Raw genomic sequence first — 10,315 nt, 5'->3', positions numbered from 1 at the left:
TGCCCCATCATCCCCATAAAGAGTGAAGTTTTGGGAGACGGGCCTGAGCCCGTTATATCAAAAAACTCGAAAAATGATATTTTCAAGTTTTGAAAAAATAATAAAAAGGTGAAAACTTGTACATCTTCAATACGTATCTGTAAAATTCGTTCAAAATATTATGATTCAGAAACCTTGAACTGGGTACGCCCACAAAGGGTTAGAACAGTTGTTACCAAATGTCAATTATCAAAAAAGAAATGGCAGCACCCGCACCCACACCAACATTTGGGCGTGGCAGCGGCAGCCGAGGTGGATGGCGAACTGTCGGCGGCGGTTGTCCGGGCAAAGCGTCACGGACAGCAGTAGTAGGGGCACGGCACGAGGACAGCGAAGCCGCCTGTGAGATTTTAGGAGAAGCTGAGCTCTCGCCGGCCCCATGCACCCCCCCCCCCCCCCCCCCCCCCCCCCCAGGAAATACATCTCCGGAACGCCATCGTCTAAATAAATCATACAGTTTCTTTCTTGCTAATCATCAACCTTGTTTTGTATCTAGCCTGGATCACCTAATTCACCTCAGATTCCGTCCATGATTGCCACCTGAACCCTACCTTTTTCTGTGCAGGCGCTACACGGTTCCGTTTGGTCACTGAGACCGACAGTGCTCCTTTGAAAATCCGAGTGAGTGTGCAATTGGTTGCCAGTAGGCAGGCTAAGCTGGCTTCACTGTCAAGCATGGCTGAATAATGATAATATCGTCAGTTGTGAATACTTTCCTAAACAATGCCAGGTAGGTTAGGCCATGCCATGCCACCAACCTCTCCTTTCCTCCTCCAGGTTGAAGCAGCAATTATATGATACTAGTATAGTACCATGCCATGCAATCCCTGGCTGTCAATCTGAGCATCCAGCCTGAAGAACTGAACCATCAAATTTCTATGTGAAAGCTAGTAGTAAAGTATAGAAAATGAATCTCATCAAGGAAGAAAAGGGACAAGGAATCATAAGCTGAGCAGCAAGGTGCCACCAACCAGGAGGTCGGTCATAAGCGACGCTCAGCTTTACCCCTGAAAGTATAGCGCCTTTATCATACGGAGATATATCTTTTACATAAACACGATCCGGCGAAACCAACCAAAAAATCCCTATGCCTACCATAATTAATCCAGTAATGTACAGATGCTATCACGATCTCTCCATAGACGCTTTCCATGGTTCCACACCTGACTCAACCCATGGAGCCGCAAACGAGCTTGTTTGTAGTAGGCCTGCGCCATCCAGCTTCTTTCTTGATCATGCACAAGGGTCCGGAAGAATGACCGTTTCCATCATAGCTAGGTCTCTTGATTTCTCCACCTTGAATTGTCTGCTTTTGATTGACCTTTTGGTGTGTCCCTTGGTGTGTCGTTCCCGCTGCTATCGCCAGGTTCACCCGAAGGTGTTTCCCCCAATTTCGCTTGACCTGGAGCTCTGCCAGCTCGGCGGTCCTGGCAATAAGAGTAACAAAAGGTATATCACTATAAATAAACACATTTTCTCCGTAAAAACTCTTCTTAAGTAAATTTTGAACTAATTATGAGGGGAAAGGTTGTTATTCAGATATTAAAAGGCAAATGGCTGGCTTCATTTACACACATCTTAAACCTGAACAGATTCAAACTGGAAAGAAGATGCTGAAATCCATATTTACGAGGGGAAAGGTTGTTATTTAGATATTAAAAGGCAAATGGCTGGCTTCATTTACACACATCTTAAACCTGAACAGATTCAAACTGGAAATAAGATGCTGAAATCCATATTTCGTGTAACAAAGAGAAAAAGTATCAACCCGCCATGTAACTTACAATGACCAAAAGGGAGCCCTTTCAGCAACAGGCAAAAGAGAAAATGTATGGTGTAACAATCTAAAGTAAAACAAAGTACTATGATACTTGACGTGTTCATCTTGATGTCCTTTCCCAGCAACACGAAAAATAAATAGGGGTAACAAATATATTGCAAAATTATTCTTGAGATAATTGTTATTAAATGGCATCTACTTGAAAATAAAGATAAAAAATTTGCCATGCCATATTGACTTACATCTCTGTAGGGGAAATCATCAACTTCAAGCATGTGAATCACATGACCAATCTTTGGCCTCTTGCGAGCTTCAGGGTCTACACATCGCAGAGCCACTAGCAAAGCCTTTTTCAGTGCCCTTGAAGTCGGCTTCTCGGTCATCTTGGGATCCAAAACCCCCTCTGAATTCCGGCTGCTCACCATTGTCTTCAGCCATTCAACGAGATTAACCTGAAAGATTAATCTGCAGAATTTATAAATGCATTTCACGAGTGCTTAATTTAGCACTGGTTATAAGGAGGCACGGCCATTACTAACCTCTCCAGGTGGCCTGTTGTAATCTACTGGTACCCTACCAGATATTATTTCCATAATAAGAATCCCAAAACTGTAGACATCACTAGTTTCATTCAACATGCCAGTGCCTGCATATTCTGGAGCAACGTACCTGCAATAACAAGAGATACATAAGCAACTATGTTCATGTTTATCTTGTGTGACGATGATTTTTATAAGTATCGTACTAACCCAAATGTCCCCATAACCCTGGTCGTGACGTAACTCCTCTCTGAGCCCAAAAGCTTTGCTAGCCCAAAATCAGAAAGCTTAGCGTTCCAATGCTTGTCAAGTAGGATATTGCTTGACTTGACATCACGGTGAACCACTTTTGGCTCAAGTCCCTCATGCAAATACATTAAACTGCACAACTAGGTAACTGTGTAAGTATTAAGTAGTGGTAAATATTTTGTTAGATCATCAGTAACTCACATGCACTTACCCTTTTGCTGATCCAAGAATAATCTTCATTCTTATGTCCCATGTAAGAGGGCTCACAGGACCAACATCACCATGAACCCATTGCTCTAAAGTTCCATTATTGACGAACTCATACACAAGCATCCTGAAAAGAGTTCATATACAACACATTTTATGTTACAAGTGCCTCATTTATCGAATACAGGAGTTCAACTTATCGCTCAAGAGGTACCTTTGGTTGCCCTCAGCACAGTATCCAAGCAGCCGCACGAGGTTCTTGTGTCGCACCCGCCCGATTGCTTCGACCTCAACCTTGAATTCCCTCTCAGCCTGGCCCCTAACAAACCGAGTACATTACTAAATTCAGCAACACAAAAACCACACGTTACACAAATCACACATTTCAGCCTCTCAAATGGCAGCTACCACGCTAAGCATGCTAACAACGACTTGCCATTTTTTTTATCAAGTTCTTGCACAATGTCACCATCTGAATTGTCAATATCTCAAGTCAGATTCAGTGACCCGGTGCACCCATCAAATTATACATCTTGCTTAAACTCAAATCAATTAGACGCCAATAAGAAACAAGGCTCTAAATTTGGCTATACTTGAGTTCACGGGAAGCGCTGTTACCTGTTATTCAGCAAATTCTTGACGGCGACCTGTGTGCCGTCCTCGAGAATGCCGTGGTACACGATGCCGTAGCCGCCCTCGCCAATCACCTTCTCGTCGGCGAACATTGCCGTCGCTGCCTCGAGCTCCTTGAGAGTGTACCAGTGGCCCCACCCCAGGTGTGAGACCTCGGGCACACCCGGCTCCGGACCACCTCCGCGGCTCTCGCCACTGGCCCCGCGCGACGACGGGCCCCCGCTACGCTGATGGTGGGGCGGCGGCTGCTCCGGGAACGTGATGCGGTGCTCCTTGCCGGTCTCGATCTGGATTGACTCCTGCGGGGACGCCTGGAGAATCTGAGCGAGCGGCACCTTGGGCGCGGTGCCCCCCGCAGGGGCCTGCGCGCCGCGAGAGGGCACCTCTTGGATGTCCTTGGGTGGCTTGGTGGGGTTCTTGGGATGGGCACTGGGCGCGACGGTGGCGAGGTGGAGGACGGGGGCGGCGGGGGCGCGGCGTCGGCGGCGACGGCGGTTGGCGAGAAGGCACAGGAGGGAGAGGAGGACGAGGAGGAGCACGAAGGCGGCGCCGACGCCGATGCCAACGAGCTCCCACAGGTGGAGCCCGAAGACGACGGTGCTCTGGTCCGAGTCCGACATCGGACCGCGGCGGCGAAGCTCGTCGGCTCAACCAGGAATGGCGGATCTCCGCAACAACTCTGGCTTTCTTGCAGAATTCGGTGCTAAAGAGAGATCGGGTTTCGAACAGAACAGCCCGCTAAAGCTTGGATTCCTGCAGAGAATTGGAGCGGAAAGGCTGGATTCCCTCAGAGAATAAATGAATGGGCAATCCAGGCGGCCAAGATTGGATTTCGCAGAGGATGATGCAGTGGGAAGCGCTGGGGCTTTTGGGTGAGGAGGTGAATTTAGGACAGGATGGAGTGACGAAAAAGGGTGGATTTGAGGGGCGGCAGGGCCCGAGACGTTGGATTTGGGAGCAATGTGGAGGCAGAGACCAAAGATTAGACGATTGTTTTGGGGTAAAGGGTGAGGGGTGGTTAATTTGTTCTTGATAAAAGATTGGATTGTGGTTGGGAGGAGGGTTTGGGGGAGGGGAGGGTGGTTGGTGGTGATCTTTAGAGTAACAACAAATCAACGAGGGAATGGAGAGCGAAGGATCAATTATTAGGAGCGGTACTCCCTACTCCCACAGACGGTGTGGAGAGAGAGAGATGAGTGAGGACTGATGGGTTGCAGGAGGGGAGGAGGAGCGCCAGTGCCAGTGCCAGTGCCTAGTGGGAGCTGTGAGGGAGTGGTGAGTGGTGACAGGGTGTGTGTGTGTGTGGCTGCTTTTCTTTGCTTTGGCCATTGCAATTGCATGCATGGAGGATTAGATTAGACAAGTCAAGGGTCAAGGCCTAATAAAATAAGTAGATCAGGTCAGAAGAGAAAGAGAAGTAGGGGCATGGATGGAGGGTAGGAGGATGATATTTTGGGGGCCTGAAAAAGGGGAGGAGCTGGAGAGAGCTGATGCGAGCTGTCACGCAGTATTGGACTATGAGGGAGAACGTCCAATTGGTTGCACTGTCTCGGATCTGGGTTTTTTTTCTATATTTTTTTATTGTTGATTGGTTTCGAATGGCTTATCACCTTCGTAGCACATTTTTCTTATTTTTCATGCGACTTTCCTGTCTGTGTGCCTTGGTACCACGAAAAATCGACATCCGCTCATTGACCTGTGCGGGTGCGACGACGCGGCTTGTCGCGGCGTCACTAACAGAGCTGAGAAAAACTTGACTGGTGCGGGCATGGGGAGGTTTTTAGCTCCGGCCGTTGCTCGGATTAGATAGTTACCTTTGCTGGAGGCGGGGAAGAAATTTGACCTATGCGGGTGGGGGTCTTTTTCCTTCGACCGCCTCTCGAATTAGATAGCTACTCCGTCAGATGCAGGGATGACGCGGTTTGACGTGGCACTGCAGCCGAAGGCGAGGTAAGGTTGAGAGGAAAGTTGGGTGGCCAAAGGAGGAAAAAAAAGCAAGAGTCTAGGAGGAAGAAGATGATACACAATGTTCGAGTGATCTCTTTTTTATGCTCATTCACATAGATTGGAATATACTTCTTTACATTTCATCAAAATGTCTATTCTACATGTGTGCGGTTTTTGTGCTCTTCTATTTTGTGAAAACATGTCTATCAAATTTCTGTGTATTTTCCATTCATGTGTTTTTCCTCTTATTGATGTTTCTCATCCATGTGATAAAAAGGGATGTTTGAATACACGTATATGAATTTCTCACACACGATTGTGTAATTCGTTCTTTCCACTTTGGCCAATGGTTTGATGGCTGAAACACCTTCTTCTGGATTGAACGATGGCTTGATGCACAATTGTAAATCTAGCAAACTCATAATATCGGCCACCTCTAAAATTGGTTGGAGTGCCCTTCATGAGTTTTTGTAGGCCGCCGAGCATTTGTGTTAATTTAGAGTAAACGTATCTATGTAGCCTTCATAATTTCCTCTTATATGTTTTCCTATATTTGTGCATATACACTCTTGATTCTCGTTCTCACATGTATTTAATCTTTCGCCATTCAACAAGATTTCAAACCATACCATATTCTTCAAGAATCAAATTCAAATATAAACATAACGTGAAGTTCAACCAAAAGCAATCATCATAGGCTCAAAATGCATGAAGGAAAGATGAAGCACCATGTACACATTCGACCGACGTGTACAAATCACATGTCACTGGCAAGGCCACGTCCTCCCATGTGTGCACCCCCTCCTCCGGTGTATTGGTTGCTCCATGGCATCCTGGAAGTCATGATCTCCGCTCGCAAGCTCTGTCAATGATCTTGATGTTTCATACATTGCATTTGGATCCAACATCATGAACTGGTTCTTCTCTGCCATCTTGTCTCTTGCATTAATCAATACTCCTCAAGCAGAAGCATACACGTCTACATCTCTTCCTTTCACCTTTACTTTCGTGCATATGTTTCCATTGTGCCATCTTATCTTGTTCCTCCCCTCCAACTCAAACTTCACTCGCTGCCTGTTCTCCTCCAACTCCTTATTTGTCTTGATCAACTCACTAATCTCGTCTTTATCCGCTTCACCTCACCTTGTGTCTTGAGCATCTCTTTTTATCTCTTCCTCCCATCGGGTCGCCCGACGCTTGACCCCGAAGAAGTACCCCCTAGGCCACCTCTCATCTTCATCACCATCATCATCATCATCATTGTCATTAAATTCTGAAGAGGAAGTACATGCACAAGTAGCAGAAATAATTTCTAGCATTTACTCAAGGTCCCTACACACACATTAGCATTTACTTGTTCTACTTTTTATTTGCCTAGTTTTGTTGTCCTTATCATTGACACACAATAACAGAAAGTGAAAACCAAAAATAAAGATAACTATGGATCCTCATCCGCTTGCTAATCTTTTCAAACTTGCTGCATATTGTAAACCAATATCTAACAATGAAGAAGTAATAAAAGAAAATGCTTTCGAGATACTTTTATTGAATGAAAAGCATGATTGCAATGTTGTTAGTATAAATTTTATGAATATCAATTGTGCTAATGATCATGATTGGGTTGATAATCATGATGTTTGTTGTGATCTTGATAATTCTGAGCCTCATAATGAATCTATTATTGATGATAAAATTTGCAATAATATTAAAAGTGGGTTTGGAAGAGCGTCAACTTTAGGTAAGAATGATCCCACCACTTTAAAGAATTATCAATCTCATGGAATTTCTTATAGAAGTGGGTTTGGAGAGGTCATGGCTTTAGTTGATATTAACCCCACTGTCGGTACTAAAACTGACAGATCTCGGGTAGTGAATCCCAAGTTGTGGATCTTGGAACGATGGTGAACAGGATACAAAGGGCACGATGTTTACCCAGGTTCAGGCCCTCTCGAAGAGGTAAAACCCTACGTCCTGCTTGATTATATTGATGATGGAGTATCGAGTACAGGTTGATCTACCTCGAGATCTTATGTTGTGTTCTAAACCCTAAGGCTACTAATTGTGCTTCTGTCTCTATGGACTAAACCCTCCGGCTTATATAGGCACCAGGGGTATCTAGGGTTACACATGGATGGTTGCCAACTAGGGATAAACATGTTGATAGGTGTAGTAGTCCTTGAAGTACATGCCAAGTCTTCGGCTGAGTCCATCTTGGTCACGTCAGAGTTCGAGGCTTCCGGAGTCCTTCCTTAAGAGATCGGTGGGCCATAAGCTCGGCCCATGGACGGTGGGCCAACTAGGTTGGTACCCCTTAGTCCAGGACACTGTCAATAACCCCTGAACTTGTCTTTGGAGCCAGGGACGACAATCTTCCTCGGACTAGTGTCTTCGTCTTGGAGTCCTCGGCTTGATAGGAGAGTTCCTCTCTGCAGGTGGTTTCCATGTAAACCCAAGCTCTCCTTTATTTGAGGTAACTATTGAGCTTCCCTTTAATAGGGCCGCTCACTGACCATATGTTTTAAGGGTCGTACTTTGGCATCCGAAGTCTTGAGATAGCTTAGCCTCGAAGGCTTGCCGCATAGGTGTTAATAGTGTTCTGGCCTGATAGCTTTTACCGAACCGTCATCACCCACAGTGCTTAAGCGAGCTAGTTATTGTAGCTCGAATCGCGACCCGAGGCAACACTTTCATTGACACGTCTCATCAAAGCAGAGATTATTTCCGTATTTCGGGGGATATCATCAAGGACTTTTCACCCCATGCGTGTATAACGACACCAAGGGTTGGAACGTGGCGATTCATCCGGGCAGTTTTGGCCTTTCACTGACCAATAAAGGCAAGGGGCAGCAATGCACTTTCCCTCACGCTTCCATCCCCCTGGCCATTGCTCAAAGCTTCCAGAGCTCCAGTGCCCTAGGTCCATTCCCAAACTTCTCAACCTCCGTCCAGTGCTCGCACCTCCCCTTCGGCGATGGTTGACGTCAATCTGAAGGGCCAGTGGGTGGCCTCCAATGTCAAGGAGGGCACCATCCAGGAGCTCTAGAGTGCGGGGTACATCCCCGCCGGCGCCGCCTGCCGGGCCCGAAGCCCAACCAGTGTGTCCCTACTCCCATGCTAGGGGTAGGGGAGAGGGTAATCTTCGTCCCCACCTCGTCTGAGGTCTAGGGTTCCCCCTGCACCCCTTCGTGCGCGGGGTTCTCTTATACTATGGGCTAGATTTTCATCACCTAGCCCCAAACTCCATTCTCCACCTCGCGGCGTTCATCATCGTCTACGAGGCCTTACTGCCCGTCGAGCCACACTTTGGCTTATTGCTGAAGACGTTCAACATTAAGCTAAAGAGTAGCGACCCAATTAGCGGAATTTGGCGGGGCCATGATTAACAAGCTCCAGAGGTGACCTGTCCAGAAGGCACCTCTCTAGAGACAATCAAAACCTGGCAGCGGGAGTGGTTTTACATCAATGAGCCACTTGCCGAGAGTCAAACAAAGGTCCTAGCCTTCTCAGCCCGGCCACCGAGGCGGTTCATCTACTGGACGAAGAAGGGCTTGGATGGGGGCAACCCGGAGGAGGTGCCAACACTTCAAAAGAAGATCCAGACCATGAAGGACAAGAAAATCAAGCTGGTGGATGTGACTGACGTCATGCTCCAACACCGCATCCTTCCCCTTCAGCTTGAGGCGAGTCCGATGTGGCTTTATAAGCCCGAGGACGTGGCAACAGTGGGATTTTCTTCCACACTAACTTGAACGGGATGTGGACATCGCTTTTCAAGCTGTCCAGAATGAATTCCCCAAGGAGGGGCCAAACTGTGGCCTCGACACGAAGAATGACCCAACCGAGGTAATAACAGCTCTACTCATACCTATCTACTCCTAGTTCCCTCATTCATATTGACAATGATTGCCCTATCATCTTAGAAATGGCTTGCTAGGGCGCAGAGGATAAAGTGTCTAGCGCCATTGCCCGAAGAGGCCCGCACTCCTCGGCTCGAGTCTCTCTTGGCCGAGGCACCATACAATGTCCCGGCCAAGGAGAAGAAGGAGCCAAAGAGGAGGGAAGGTCTGCACCTCCAAGATCCTTCGGAGGCCAGATCCGAAGACACTCAGGCCTCCTCCGTTAACAAGGGGGAAGAGGGGAAGGAGGAGGAGAATGAGGGGGGAAGACAACCTTCCCCAAAAAGGAAGAGGGCGGCATCCGAAGACGTAGAGGAGGATGGCCCTCCTCGGGCCCGCAGGAGGCGTCGGAAAGCCTCCGCAGACAGCTGGTCAGCCGTCCATCCTCTCCAAGGTCGTGCTTTCTGACCTCCTCAGAGGACTACTTCCTGGAGCCATGCAGGGAAAAGCCACCACCGAGGAGGTACGCAATCTGATACACACCTTCACAACAAATCTTCCAGTATTCGTCCTTGACCGTCCACCTGCTTTTATAGCCGCAGTTGAAGGAAATATGCCCTAGAGGCAATAATAGAGTTGTTATTTCTATTTCCTTATATCATGATAAATTTTTATTATTCATGCTAGAATTGTATTAACTGGAAACTTAGTACATGTGTGAATACATAGACAAACAGAGTGTCACTAGTATGCCTCTACTTGACTAGCTCGTTGAATCAAAGATGGTTAAGTTTCCTACCCATAGACACGAGTTGTCATTTGATTAACGGGTAAAGTGAAGAAGGGGAACTTCAAGAAGAACGGCAAGCAAGTTGCTGCTCAAGTGAAGAAGCCCAAGTCTGGACCTAAGCCTGAGACTGAGTGCTTCTACTGCAAAGGGACTAGTCACTGGAAGCGGAATTGCCCCAAGTATTTGGCGGATAAGAAGGATGGAAAGGTGAACAAAGGTATATGTGATATACTTGTTATTGATCTGTACCTTACTAATGCTCGCAGTAGCACCTGGGTATTTGATACAGGTTCTG

The 10,315-nt window shown here is 47.0% G+C and overlaps 1 protein-coding gene across 1 annotated transcript; it reads right to left on the bottom strand.

The window, feature by feature from the left end:
• Positions 1 to 1,039: 1,039 nt before the first annotated feature.
• LOC109751428 (probable serine/threonine-protein kinase At1g01540) lies at positions 1,040 to 4,695 on the bottom strand. Its single transcript, XM_020310320.4, has 7 exons — positions 3,433 to 4,695; positions 3,029 to 3,133; positions 2,819 to 2,941; positions 2,569 to 2,739; positions 2,359 to 2,488; positions 2,062 to 2,271; positions 1,040 to 1,466 (listed from the first exon to the last, which is right to left on the bottom strand). Exons 1-7 carry the CDS (start codon positions 4,065 to 4,067, stop codon positions 1,314 to 1,316), a joined length of 1,527 nt encoding a protein of 508 aa, XP_020165909.1. The 5' UTR covers positions 4,068 to 4,695; the 3' UTR covers positions 1,040 to 1,313.
• Between the last annotated feature and the right edge of the window lie 5,620 nt (positions 4,696 to 10,315).

Source organism: Aegilops tauschii, chromosome 2 (assembly GCF_002575655.3).
Source record: "Aegilops tauschii subsp. strangulata cultivar AL8/78 chromosome 2, Aet v6.0, whole genome shotgun sequence".
In the NCBI taxonomy this organism is placed as follows: Eukaryota; Viridiplantae; Streptophyta; class Magnoliopsida; order Poales; family Poaceae; genus Aegilops; species Aegilops tauschii.
The sequence above is the reverse complement of the archived record's forward strand: the minus strand, read 5'-3'. Positions and strand labels throughout refer to the sequence as shown.

Excerpts from the sequence above, each read along its gene's own strand:
- LOC109751428 (XM_020310320.4), bottom strand. The coding sequence starts at position 4,067 with ATGTCGGACTCGGACCAGAGCACCGTCGTCTTCGGGCTCCACCTGTGG. Across the intron at positions 2,489-2,568 it reads AGGGTTATGGGGACATTTGG|GTACGTTGCTCCAGAATATG; the intron begins GTTAGTACGATA and ends TTGTTATTGCAG. Across the intron at positions 1,467-2,061 it reads ATGATTTCCCCTACAGAGAT|GACCGCCGAGCTGGCAGAGC; the intron begins GTAAGTCAATAT and ends TCTTATTGCCAG.